Source organism: Electrona antarctica (assembly GCF_951216825.1).
Source record: "Electrona antarctica genome assembly, chromosome: 19".
Taxonomy (NCBI): domain Eukaryota; kingdom Metazoa; phylum Chordata; class Actinopteri; order Myctophiformes; family Myctophidae; genus Electrona; species Electrona antarctica.
This window is the reverse complement of record NC_136800.1, coordinates 5,393,535-5,407,792: the sequence shown is the minus strand read 5'-3', so window position 1 is coordinate 5,407,792 and position 14,258 is coordinate 5,393,535. Positions and strand designations below refer to the sequence as shown.

General features: G+C 42.3%; 1 protein-coding gene across 2 annotated transcripts; it reads right to left on the bottom strand.

The window, feature by feature from the left end:
- Positions 1 to 419: 419 nt before the first annotated feature.
- Positions 420 to 14,258, bottom strand: septin2 (septin 2). 2 transcript variants are annotated; one of them, XM_079529134.1, is made up of 13 exons: positions 14,012 to 14,258; positions 12,685 to 12,740; positions 11,605 to 11,719; positions 8,579 to 8,665; positions 8,310 to 8,433; positions 7,535 to 7,669; positions 6,904 to 7,021; positions 6,573 to 6,674; positions 5,852 to 5,997; positions 4,765 to 4,848; positions 3,145 to 3,205; positions 2,551 to 2,641; positions 420 to 1,985 (listed from the first exon to the last, which is right to left on the bottom strand). In XM_079529134.1, exons 2-12 carry the CDS (start codon positions 12,721 to 12,723, stop codon positions 2,561 to 2,563), a joined length of 1,092 nt encoding a protein of 363 aa, XP_079385260.1. In that variant the 5' UTR covers positions 12,724 to 12,740; positions 14,012 to 14,258; the 3' UTR covers positions 420 to 1,985; positions 2,551 to 2,560. The 2 variants fall into 2 exon arrangements, with proteins under 2 accessions (XP_079385260.1, XP_079385261.1); XM_079529135.1 differs by having other exon boundaries at positions 12,700 to 12,740; positions 14,012 to 14,256.

The following is a 14,258-nucleotide window of genomic DNA, read 5'->3' as shown; positions in this document are numbered from 1 at the left end:
GACTGACAGACATCTTAATCTCCATTGAGTGGCAGAGCATGACAATACATCTTAACCACTTACACCCTACATACTCCATTGACTGGACTGGAGTACCAGAGGTCTATACTTTGCTCCCCTCTCTAAGCCATATCTCACTGAAAATAGCTCACAGCATGTCACAACGCATTGAGCTTGTAGATCTGCCATTTCCACTGAATGTTAGCCTATTATATGCTCAGCTCAGAATGGGGAGGCTAGGGTTCAAGTGGTTAAATCAAACGGTAACCCTGTAATAAGAAAACTAGGGGTGGACATGCCAAAGGAATTCCAGTTAACATGGTAAATATGTCCAGAATTCATTTAGTACATTATGATGCTACGGTTAAATTAAAAGGCATCTAGTAAAACAAGATTGTAAGAATGGCCCTAGAATGAAGTAGATTTAATAAAAACGTTTTTATTATTACAAGATATGCAACATGAACATCGGTAGTTTATTATTGGATAAAACCGCATAAACTGGAATGTTAAGAACTCTGATCTTGGCTGTGAGGGACATGTTGGCTATACTGTCCCCACCAAATGACCTTTTAACATTTATGTAACTATGGCAACAACAATTCATTCAGCAGTTGGAACAATTAAAAGATTACATGGTTGAATGAAGAAGCTACATCACGGATATACGGAAGCACAAAATATCTCCTGGTTCCTGGAATTCTATAGATAGAACGTAAAAAAAAAAGCTGATGTTGCCTGGCAACAAATATGGTTCCAGAACTAGGTAATGTGACCTCAGAGATGTAATGCCTCCATTCATTTGGCTTTGTTCTTGCCTACATGTTTTTAGCTATCAAGGAAACAATAATTCATTACAGTATTGGCTAGACAGCATGACCTCCACTGAAACGATTCGCTTATGTAACTTCACACAGGAAATCATAGGGGAGCAATATATCTACTCGTAGGCATGTCTGTTACTCAATATCAGCTCATTTCCACATTTGTCGTCAGTATTAATGAATTTGACAATATAATGGTATGCTAGGGGGAAATGAACGGAATCCGTCAGAGGCACATTACAGTAAGAGGAAGGGGAAAAAAAACATTTTGTTTCCTTCATCTGTCAGGTTTACAGGAAGACTGGAGGATATCATCAGTCAGTGTATTTTAGTCACAACATACCGGAGTCCACAAGAAGTAGGGTGAAATTGCCAAACAAACAGGAACCTGGGATCCCTATTCACTGGTTGACATTACAAAAATACCTATTGATCCCAATTCAGCACTCAAGGAGACTTTCACTTGGAATTATTCCAATCAAATAATGCCAGTTCAGAGAGGGTCCATAGTTACATGCAGGGCCCTGGGATAATATTAACATGAAAGTGGATGAGCCCTGACATTGATAAGAGAAACCTGATTTTGGCTGCTTGCCAGAGTGAATCTGAAAACATGTTCTCTTTTAACAAAGAAAATGTTCAAATTGGCATCATAGCTTAATCATAGAAAAAAAAGGGTTATTTTGGGGGTGGTTGTCATTTTTGCTCCTGAAAAAAGCAAGAGCTGCTATTCTTTCACAGTAGTTGGCTCTCCCATTTGGAACGCTAAAACAACAGATAGCATATGATCTGCTAGTGGCTTCACAGGACCAGAAGGCCCAGCACTGGGGAGTAGCAGCAAGACTTGGGCTTTCTCAACAGCAAAAAAAAGAGATATTCCTCAATTTTAAAAGAAAGCTCCTATTATTTCATTTGAATAATTAATCCAATACAATGAAACAATATGAATTAAAAATAGGAATATTTGAAACCAAAGCATGTAGAAACTGTATAAAACATAATACTGTTTGTGTATATATATTTAGATATTTAAAAAACATCCCAAGAAGTGAAATACACTAAGATAGTGGCAAGCAGATATTGACCAGTTAATCTTTCTCGTTTAGTTGCTCCTTCCTTCATCTGCCGTCTCTGGTCAAACTCAAGCAACAGCTCCAAATCCTACAAGAAAAGACAGGATAAAGAACATTGTGTGTCACAATTCAAGTATTCAAGCATTCCTGGCAGTCAGTTTGGCTAGGCTGTGTGTGTTTGGAAGATTTGCGTAACTCAAGCTGCATTCGGAAAAGTCTCAGTGGTTTATCCACAGATGTCAAGGCAGAGTTAGATGTGACACCGTTCAGATTGTTCACTGTTCAGCTCAGTGGCCTTGTGGTTAGAGTTTCCGCCCTGTGACTGGGAGGTCGGGGTTCAATCGCCGGCCGGGTCATACCAAAGACTATGAAAATAAATGGGACCCAGTGCCTCCCTGCTTGACACTCAGCATCAAGGGTTGGATTGGGGGTAAGTCCCTGCGACATACTAGCATCATGTCCAGGGGGTGTACTTGTACATCAAGCTGCCTCACGCTACAGAAACAGGAGATAGGCTCCTGCCCTATGGGCCTCATGGCTCGGCAAGGCTACTACTTACTGTTCAGATTTACGTAAATGTGGCAGTAACGGGTGAGTGTGCTTTGGCGTTTGTGTCTGGTGTGTGTAAGCAAATGCCTGTGTCCTGCTCTCACCATGTGGTTTTCAAACGCCTTCTCCCTCTCCGTCTCCCTGCTTTTGCATCTGGGCTTGCATCTTTGTAATCATCTCTTGCATTCGCCTCAACTGAAACATAAAAAACATTGGACTTAAAAAAAAAATCAGAGCATGGAATCACTTCACTGCTATGATGACTTAGTAACGTTTGGCCTTTTGTCCCCCCCCTCCCCCCTCCCCAAGAGCATTTTTATCATCATACCATTTCCCCATTAAACTTCCTTCTAAGCAAAAAGGTTCTAACTTCATCAATCAATCTCTATCTCTTATCAATTCCCATCTGTGTGAAATCTAAAATTACCTCATCACATAACATCTTAACAAAATGAGACAAATGTTTTCCTAACAAGAGCTTTAAAATGTACGTCATTGGGTTCCGACTCTACAGGGAGAAATCCTATAACCAAAAAACGAATTTAACAAATTTAACGGCCAATCCATACTTGAACACAACTGTGTTTGCTCGAGGAAAATATTAATGATTTTCAACAACAAAACAAATACTTTTATCGTGCAAAACACAGCCGTGACTCAGAATAAATTAGGCCAAAACTTTTTATGGAGTATCTCACCTCAGCTTCCTTCTCCTGCAGGATCATGTCCTTGTCCATTTCCTCCGGCTCCGGTCCCTTCCTGAAATTACGCGCAAGGAAATGGTTCGTCAGTGAGATTGTCTGAGAAGTGCACTCAATATCCAATATTTGCATGAGATCTTACCTTAACTTGCATAAAAAATAGCCCACACACACACACAGCACAATTATTTGTTTGCATAGAATATGCCATTAGCTATGCTTGCGAGCATTTTTAGAAATCAGCAGAGAAGCAGGATGCACAGTAAAAGGTCTACTGTTTATCCGGACCACCCTCGGTGTGGTTGTGTGTGTGAGAGAGCATGTGAGGTCAGGTCATTTCAAGTGGCATCAGGCAGATGTGATACAAGCGACATAAAGAAAGTGAAAAGGGTGAAAAGGGTGGGGGGGGGGGGGGGGGGGGGTGTCAGTGGGTTAGTGACAGTTTTCTCCGACAGAAGTCAGAACACATCAGGTGAGAAAAGTGGATATTAACTCTACTATTACTACTATAAAGAACTACAAAGAATTGAAAGATGCAAAGCCACAGAAGCAAGATTCAAGAGTAAAAGCAGCAAGTGCAGGAAGTCAGGGAACAGCCATAACCTCCCCCAATAAAAAGAAAAGTACCTCCGGCATTCCACTTGCGGGATTGGACAACTCAGGCCAGACAGCCATCATTGGACAGATGGTGGGCCAATGGGACGACAGTGAAACCACTGCCGTTTTCCTGGGTTGGTCTCAAAGAATCTTTTTTGGTTTACGTTCATGATACTCATGGTAGATATGACTAAGATCTACAAATTTACCCAAACTATAAAGTACATGCCGACTACAAACTATCCATAACTAACCCATACCTACTACATCCCAAAGTATTATGTTCAAATGTCATTCACTACTATGGCCAAGTTGATGTCAACATGCAAATGTTAAAACTACTGTACTACAGAAAGGCCAAAACAATAAGAAATAAAGAAAATGTTGCTTTATGACAGAGGGATACTATCCCTTTATAACTGAATAAATCTTGGCCAAAGTAAGATCTCTTCCTTTGACTGACTCTTAAAACTCATTCACTGCCATTGACAAATATATTTGTCATGCCTCTCGGGCGTCTCCCTAGGGGAGGACTGGGAGGAGACCCCGGGGCAGACCAAGGCGCAGTTGGAGGAAACACATCGACTCACTGGCCTTGGAACGTCTTGGGATCCCCCAGGAGGAAGTCACTAATGTTGCTCTGGGGAGGGAAGTCTGGTACACTCTGGTGGAGCTGTTGCCCCCGCGAACAGACTACGGATAAGCGGTTGAAGAAGGATGGATGGATTTCAATCCAAGACGCTGCCTGCCATTGACGTTATGACATTCGTCTTTTTTTGTTTTGTTGACGATCTATGCGTGCCAGCCCTACATTGTGCACTGCAGCAGTGAACTCCTCTTGTGTATGTATTCATCTACCTGGCTATACTGTACTACCGTCATATACAGTATATGGGAGGTTTGCTCTTTGATGAGGTGGGGGGGGGGGGGGGGGGGGGGGGTGGGGAGGTGCAGAAAGGCAAGCTGACAGACAGTACGTACGCAGGAGACAGAGGCAGAACGTAACCATGGGAGGACAACCTGCCGCCCCGTTTGAGGCGCTCCGAGCGGAAGTTCTCGTAGTGCAGGTCCTGGGTCACCTCTTGCAGGTCCTGCATGTGGGTACTGCAGAGAACAATGGACGTAATGCCGAATTATAAATTAATCTAATCAATCAATAATGAATAATGTGGGTATCCTTTGATTGTGCGATAACAGTGCATGATAAAAACTGCAGTTCATTTAAAAAAAGAATACAGCAATTTGAATGGCATTGATATAATACACGTGCAAACATAAATCTCCCCATATGTATACATATATTTAATCTATGGCACAGCCCACTATTTAACTACTTTAATCCATTTTGGGCGGGAACCCCTTTTGGTGTTATGTTATACTTTAGCTATTGACTTTAGCAGATCTACAAGCTTATAGCACAGCACCGAGTGCCGTGCTATGAACATGTAGGTCTGCTATTTTTGAAAAATCGTGAAAATGTAGTGCAAATCTTTGAATATATATTCTTTCAAAGGGAACATTTTAACTCAAATCTTTGCTTCTGGGGGGGTCCCTGGAACAACATATTTTCAGATGGGGGTCGGCGGCCAATTACATACATTTTTGGGGGTCATTGACATGAAAATGTGTCAAGATTTAGAAGACATTTGTAGAATCGTCCTAAGGCCTAAAAGGGTTAACCAAGGCACCCATATTTTGGACAGTAAACGAAATCTTTCAAAAACTGTATTTTAGTTCCCCCTCCCCAAAAATAGCATATGTATTATGTACAATCTCACAGTCACAGCATGTCATGAGCCGGTAGATCTGCCATTTTAGATTAGGACTTAAGTTTTTAATGCCAGTTTTAATCCCCAGACAGATGCTAGGTTCATTTGTTTAACTATCCTATAGTTTCAATGTGCACATATTTTTTGATATTGTTTTTAAGACAACCTACCCATTATCCTAGATTACTGCATGCGTTTAACTTGCTTACTGTAAGTCTGTAAGGTATTTAGCGTCTGCTAAATACCTAAAACGGTCTTATTCGTCTCCTTCTCAAAAAGAAGAAGCCACAACAGAGGGGAGTCGAGTCAACCCTCCCGCCTTCCAGGAAGACACTCACATCAGCATGGTGCGCAGCTTGAGGAAGTCGTTGTGCTCTGGGTTCTCCACCTCCACCACTCCCCAGGGGTACAGACGACCTCTCACCTTCTTCCCCTTGGCTTCGATCTGCTGGTTGGATCCAACCACAGCAAAGGGAATGCTAGCCTGGAGCAGAGAACAATTGAGAATACAACTGGTAAACTGGTGCATTTATATAGCGCTTTTATCCAAGGCGCTTTATATAGATTGTGCATTACATTCATTCACCCATTCATACACCGATGGCAGAGGAAACCATGCAAGGCACCAACCTGCTCATCGGGAGCAATTAGGGGTTCAGAGTCTTGCTCATCGAACTGGGAACGTCGCAGTTCTCATACGGCTGCTCAACCGGCCACTCTACCCCTGAGCCACTGCAGCGCAGACCCCGGCAAGGTTCAGTCCCCTGCCATTTAATAATGCTGCATTTACGTGACAGAACGGATGGAGCTTCCTTCCCGAGTGGAAGAGTCTCAGAGGTTATCAAAGTAGGCATCTGGTGTCAAATATTGGTTGCCGAATTAGGCCGCTATACTGATAAACTTCCCATGAATTTCATCTTTCATGATCGGTTATATCCAAGATCAATCTTTAGTACTATCCCTGACAGAATCACCTCTACTTGGAGGGTAAGAAAGATCAATTCAACCCGACTCCAATCAGCAGGAACTCGGTGGGCTCAGGGAGATGGGGCCTTTTACCTTGAGGATCCTGGTCTGCTCCTTGAAGTCCTCGTCCTCATCAGACTCAGCGTCAGGGAGATGGTAGATCTTGATGCCGTGCTCATCGATCTCATCCAGAACCTACACAAGAAAATAAAAAGGAACAGAAGTTTTACCGTATATTGTTGAGGTTTGTCCTAATGCTTGGTTATATACACCTTATTTTATCACCACTCTTCATTTTTATATACGTAATTACATATATGTATATTTTGCAATTAAAAAAGTAAAGGACCATAGATGGATAACGTGAATAACTTGCTGTGCTTCAGGCAGATGATAGAACAATGGCCTGCTGTGAAGTCCTTACCCTGCGCTTAAGCCTTTCCCTCTCCCGAAGGGTCAGCGTGTCTGCCTTAGCAATGACAGGGACCACGTTGACCTTGTTGTGGATGGCTTTCATGAACTGGACATCCAACGGCTTCAGACTGGGAGGAAAGGAAGCACAGAGAGACAGAGATATCAAGCGATAGATATTGAGAGAGAGAGAGAGAGAGAGAGAGAGAGACCCACAGAGGAAGAAAGAGTCAGACAATGAAAGACATGTTGAGTAAGAGTGGTCTCCCCAGCTTTTTGAGTGGTGCAACCACTCCAAGGAACAGCAATGTCCGTCCGTCCTCACCTATGTGTCCTCACCTATGTGACTATGAGTAGCAGTAGGGGCAAAAGTGGCGCTGTTGTGCCAGAAACAGAAAGAGCGAGATAGTGTGCTGCTAATTACACAGAGAGAGAGAGGCAGGGGGAGAGGAGAGTTGCACCACTCAGTTCACACGGGTGTGATTTTTAAGTAAACAAAAACAGGTTAGGATACCAATTTCATCCAATCAGGAGAGACAACTCATACTCATACAGGATACTCATACAGAGAAATTGGAGGTGATTAAACAACAAAATTAGCAGACAAAATTGTGTGTGTGCGTGTGTTTTGTCTGGGAACTCACCCGTGGCCCAGTGGAGAGATGAAATAAAAGCAGCAGTGAACTCTGTTGTCTACAATATGTCTGCGGTTTAGTCCACTCTCATCATGGAGGTAGCGTTCGAACTGATCATCAATGTAGCTGATGATGGTACTGAAGCTAGCAGAAGAAGTAGAAACCACACAAGTGATCAGTTACCTCGTCAATGCCACTCACCCACAGACCTTTGCATATGTAGTATGCATTTTAATTTTAACCTATGGTATGTTTTTCATACAATCTTGCATATTCCAACCTGCATTTGTGAGCAAACTTTGGACGGCATTTCAATGTTCATGTTCACACAAGTCTTCTATTGTGAAAAAGCAGTGTCAACCAGTGTTGATTTCATCGACTAATACCATGACAAAAAATGTTTGTCGACTACCTATTTTCCCTGATAAACTAAATGAAAACTAAAACTAAGACAAAATATATTGACAATTTCGTCCAACGAATAAAAACTAGACAAAAATGTTAGGAAGGGACTAGTGGACAAGAGATCCAGTCAAAGTCATTTTACACATGGTTGCATGCTGAAAATAGCAGATCTACAAGCTCACAAAGCGTCGCAGCGCGACGTGTTTGAGCTTGTAGACCGGCTAGTGTAAAATCAGCCATTACGACGGCATCAAGGCGTCGACTAAAACTAGACCAACACTAAAACATTACAGGTGACTAAATCTAAATGAAAACTAGTCAAGAGACCATGACTAAAACATCCTGTCAAAATCAACACAGGTTTCAACGGAGCCCTTACCAGTCCTGACTGTTGATGGCATCTCCGTATCCTGGCGTGTCGACCACGGTCAGGCGAAGCTTCACTCCTCGCTCTTCAATCTCCACCGTGGAAGCCTCGATCTGAACCGTCCGTTCGATCTTCTCTGTCGTCAGAGAAGGAAAGTGAGCCAATAGAAACGGTAGGAGAAAGCAAGACGGATATGACGAGTTAGGCTTTTAGATTACTGCGTCTCAGGTAGGCGTGATAGCTCAGCTGAAGGTGAACTGTGTATCAATCTGTGCATTAACCTGCAGCTCCGGGAATGATTCTCTCAGGGTAGAGGTCAGTAAGGAAGAGACTGTTGATCAGAGTAGATTTCCCCAATCCAGATTCACCTACAGAGGATCGTAAATAAAGACCATGCGTTACAGATCAGCAGGACTCGCACAATTAATTAGTGGAGAGAAATAATACATATTGCCTCTGTCGGCAGAACCCTTCACATTTAATGTTTTTATGTTGTTGTTTTTCCCCCCTTGAGAAAGGCCGGAGGGGCGAAACGTTGTTGTATTTAGGTTGAAATAAAAAAGACGGGAAGCAGAACTATATTGTGTGCGGTCATTTTTTGGGTCCAGCACCGTATTCTGAAACTGGGATGTGCATATAGTTTTCCTTCTTTACATATGTTTTTCCCCCCTTCCAATAAATTAATGCCCTGTGTTACTGTTATACATCATATAATCTCTCAAAACAGATTACGGGGCTCACTACCCACCCATTCCGCTATAGCCACCTCTGGCCCCAGACCAATGAACATCAGAAAAACAATAGGGCTCATCAGAATACATTGGCTTTTGAATTGCTTTGGAATTTCCCCTTTTTTTTAAATCTCAAAGTCCAACCTAAAACATACGAATAGGAAACACAACCACCCACCCACCAGAAAGTCATGCAAGGGTTTACACAGTTTCAATCACATCTCCATCAAAACATATTCAGGTTCCAGACTAAACAGATTCAAGAACCACACTGAGCAGCAGGAAACCTCAACATTATCCTTGAGACAGGCATCGGACCTCACGCCATACGGAAAATACATTAACCCAGTCTTCCCCCCAGAGCCATCCTATCCTGCGATAAGTTAAAAAAAAACATTCCTGGTGGAATGAGTGCAAGTGATACTGATCCTTCAGTAACATCCAAGCTCAAAATATTTAGAGAAGCCCTTCTGGATCATTTCATTCCTGAAAACCAAGTCAATGCCATTGACTTGTAGGGATTATAACGGCAGGAAGTAAGCTCCTCCTGAGTGTTCTCTTCTAGTCTCACATTACAGTCCCATTAGAGAGAATGCCAAGCCTCTAGAAAGTTACACGAAGCATCAATCTATCTGTTGCCAAATAAATAAAGAATAGGAATTTTCAAACCAATAATTATCCTGTTTTCTACTGGCTAAATATTCTGTGCTGCGACTGCGAGTAGCAACAGCTGTTCCTCTTGACTTCTCGACTTACAGCAACGCTATAAGCTCGTTCCATGTAATGTAAATCTGTCTGACTCATCATAAACACACTGTACGTGTGAGATTATGATGATCTTTATGGGAAAGCATGAGAACTATATAGGCAGGGGAAAGTGTGAGAAAGTTTGTCTGGTGAGAAAAACAGAGAGACCAACATCGAAGTCTCAATCTCTTAGACTTATATAGCATTTGAAACAGACTTATAGCATGTGTAGACAGCACAATAAGTGCATTGTATGTAGTCATAGCACTTCATAGTATAGCATATATGTATAGTGTCATTATATAGATATGTTCTAGTTTATATGTATAGTGTAATTATATAGATATGTTCTAGTCAAGTTCTTAGCTTACGCATGTTTCGCGATAAATGCATTTTACATATGTGATGTATTCCCATGCTTTTTGTTCTTGCTTAATGTAAATCGCTCTGGATTAAGAGCGTCTGCTAAATGCCTAAATTGTAAATTGTAAATCTCTTAAACCACAGTGACAGTCAGACTGTGTGAGCCCCTGCCCCCTACTTCTTCTCTAGTTTGCACAAACGTTGGTCGACAGAGTCTAGAACGAGAAAGGTTTTCATCGTCACTATATATCTATCTCTAAAAGATGTCAAAAGCTTGGCCAACGGTGGCGGAGACTAGCCGTTCACAGACATAACACATGGGGTGTAAAACATAGTCTCGGCCATGGCTTCGGCCTGGTGGAGACAACAACCCACACTGGTTGTGAACTTCTAAATCACGTTAATCATCTCTCATGCATGCTGCATTAGGCTTCTGTGAAGCTATCTGGATTAAGTGCATTTGTATTCACCTAGTTCATCCGTTCATGACATGATTCCATGATATGCCAAATGCCAATAGAAGCTTAAAAAAGGAACAAAATGTCCCTTGCCTGATCATTACGCTTTCCCAGATTTCAAGAGCTTCATAGATTTCAATTCTTATTACAGAAAACCAGTCTCATTTAGGTTACAGGTTCAAAAAGTCTAACCAAGCAAGCACTCCCAGTTCTAGAAGTATTAGGAGAGGCAGACCATGTCCAGTGTGAATTTGCTTCCCGGAGTCGCTAGGGCCACATTCCTCTGGTTTATTTTAAGGCAAAGGGGGGATGATGAGTGTACAATAGACTCCCTCCCCTCCATCTCCCAACCCCCGCAAAGAGGGCCTTTTTCACACAATCAGACAAATCACACAAGTGTTTACATAGTAACTGACACTAGCTGTACAACTTGTATAAATCTGGCTGGAATTACTCATACTCCCACGCAAGGGGATATACACCTGTACATTCATGCATACAGGCTCAAAGACAAGACACAGAATTACTGTGACTTTGTACCGAGAACAAAAATGGAGGGCTTTAAGAACCAGGAAGCATATGACCGTCACAACTGCCCAATCCTCGGACCACAAATCTATCACCATCAGCATCACAAGAAATATCATAAATTTGAACATGAAGTGTACTAGCAATAGCATTCATTTTGTTCTTACTGGTCTGTGTGCATATCGTGCACACAGGCAGACAATGCGTCATTTCCTCTTCCTCAATAAAAAAAACGGAAGAAAAACCCTAATGTCCCTCCAAAGAGACAAAAAAGGAAATGCATAACTCCAATGGCAAGTGCTGTCTGTAGCCATCACATTCCTAAAGTGCTAACAGTTATTTAAAAAAAAAAAAAAAAAAAGGGCGGGAACTCTTTCAAACGGTCATCATTGAAAGACACATTCTGTTTCAATGCTTAACGCCCCAAAGTGACAAGGAGAAAAACTTAAAATGCCCGACAGACGGCGACAGCACACTTACCGACCACCATGAGGGTGAACTCAAAGCCCTTCTTGACAGACTTGCGGTGGACCTGGTTGGGCAAGTTGGCAAATCCAACATACCCTGGTGTCTCTGGGTTAGAGAACTGGCCTTGCTATAGACATAATAAATGGGAGAAAGGAAAATGGCAGCTGTTTATAAAAAAAAATATTATAATGTACGTTTGTTCTCACATAGATGTTTAAAATGTCAGTACTCACTTGAGAACATCCTCAATATCACACCGTGAAGTTAAATTTAGTCACGCTTGTTTGTGTTGGTTCTCATAATCAGTATATCATGACAGTATTACCCCCGGGGGAGAAACCCCAGGAAGAGACAAGCTGTTCACTCAGAACAGAAGAGGCACTATATGGCCCTCTGCCATTCTACAGTATTAAAGACCTTCCTTACAAAGAGAAGAGTGTGCAGATGATAAAATGTGTATAGGCCAGTAGGATAATGGCCATACAGTACCTGTAACTACCACTGTACCCAAAAGAAAACCGTGCAACACACAGCTGATTTAGTTAGCCAGAATTCTGCCCTGTGGTTCACTGGTTTTGTGTGACATGTAAAAACCTCCCCTCCCCCATTCTTTTACAAAAGGTGGGTGACTGAGAAGCCCGACTGACATGCGTATGTTCTCATCATTTGTGCCTCTGGGCCCTTGGGTTGACTCGACACAAAACAGTGAGTCATCATGGGTGCATGAGTCTCTGGGGAACAGCTTGGGAGCATCTGCCCGAGTGGCCAGGCGGCGAGGCCTTCAGAGTAGAATTACGTTGCAGTAGTTAGTTATTAGGGAGTGTCAGGGTCATAAAGTGGAGAAAGGGGGTGGGGGGGGGGGGACATGAAACGTGAAGTTAAAATATGTTTAAATAACTCTAATATGAGATCAAATAGACAAGGAAAACCATTTCCAAGATACCAGACAGTTGCATGCCAGTGATAATTGTGTGGCAAAATGCACTCTCATCATTGTTATTGCCAAGTCACTAAACTAGAAAGATCACTGAAATGTAAAATTCTGGTATTACGGCATTGTAGTAGCTCAAGTGGAAAACGGCATTTGAATACCTCTGTGGGACGTACCTTCAGCTTGTCTGCCTGAGACATATTTCCACTCTGTCAACCTGCCATAAGAAAAATGTAATTACTCGATCACTGACAAGAAAAAAAACATGTGTTAACCAGTGATGCAAATAGCCCGCATACTCATTAAATTGAGAAAGGACGCAATCATGTCACACTCTGGAGATCCTGGGATACAGAGCCCAATACTGTACTCAGTACTGTACTGTACTGTACTAACTTTGTTGAAGTAGGACTCATAAAATGTCCCTGGGGCCTCATCTAAAAGACCACCCCTGGGTTCCAGGACCCATTACATTGAAAACCTATTTACATCACTGGTTTAACTATTGCAAGTTCAACTATGGTCTCCATGAAATAGGCCTGCAAAGACTAAAATGGATACTACTAGAGTGCCGATGTGTGTGTGTGACACAGACAGGAAGTCTGTTTCACATGCACAATAGTGGTGAGTTCCTTCTCACCACAGAATAATTTAGGCCCTCTTTTCCTGCTGCTTGATTGGACAAGCTTGATCTCTAAGTAGTAAGTAGTCTACATAATGTGTTACTTGATGATCATAAGAGATGGCTCGAGGTCTCCATCAACAGTGTCCTCCTCAGATGTGGTTGAAATTAACTGTCTAATATGAAGAAGATGTCTTATCATGGGATAACACCAATCATATTACCTAATCTAATCAGCTGGGAAAGGGCAACTTAGATAAAAATGCACCACTACAAATAAACTAGGTGACTAGGTCTAAACATTTGGAAGACACTTGAGTGGACAAAAACCAAAACTAGGTGACTAGGTCTAAACATTTGGAAGACACTTGAGTGGACAAAAACCAAACAAAGGACAATGTTACTTGAGTTTAATAGCTTGGAGGCTAAACGTCGTTTCTTCAGAAGTGCTAACATGACATCGAATCAGAGCTACGTTGACTGTGTAGTAGTGTGTAGTACTACCTCCATTCGAATGATGGGACTTGGATTCAGATGAGTGAACTGCTAACTTAGTTCTACGTCAGTTGTTTACGTGTGAATCGCACATAGGCCTATGCTTTTAAAACCCGTATCGCTGTACACCCATCTTTTGACACGATATGTGTGAGCTGCCTAAACCTAAAAAGCAGCAAGCCAAAAGCACCATTCCATTTTTAGCTAGCAGTTACTTACATAAAGCTAAAGGCTACAGAGCTAGCAGAACTACTGAACAACTCGTACAGGATGCTAGTTGGCTGCGTTAGCCAAGCTGCTCTGCGGGTGTCACTTTTCCAGTGAGTAGACGAGACACAATTTAAACTTAACAATTAAACATAGAACGTTACCTTGCAGGTTGTCGTCAACAGATGTTTGGAGGAGTGTAGAGACTGGGCTGGACTCGGATCTTGTGGCAACAGACAGGCGCCGACGGACACCTCAAATTCTTCAGATTCCGCTGCAGCAGCTTCCTTTGCAGTTTGCACGGACCAGAATGCATTGGGCGTGAACGACTACAGTACACCAGTACAGCCACAGCTCTCTCCAGTGCAGCCACAGGATCTCTCAACTCAAGTAGCCTACAGCAACAGGATC

Bases quoted from the DNA above. Each gene is read 5' to 3' on its own strand.
- septin2 (XM_079529134.1), bottom strand. From the start codon at position 12,723: ATGTCTCAGGCAGACAAGCTGAAGGTACGTCCCACAGAG. The intron at 4,849-5,851 runs GTGAGTGTCTTC...TGTTCTCTGCAG, and splicing joins AAGCTGCGCACCATGCTGAT to TACCCACATGCAGGACCTGC. The intron at 2,642-3,144 runs GTGAGATACTCC...TTTATGTTTCAG, and splicing joins TGCAGGAGAAGGAAGCTGAG to TTGAGGCGAATGCAAGAGAT.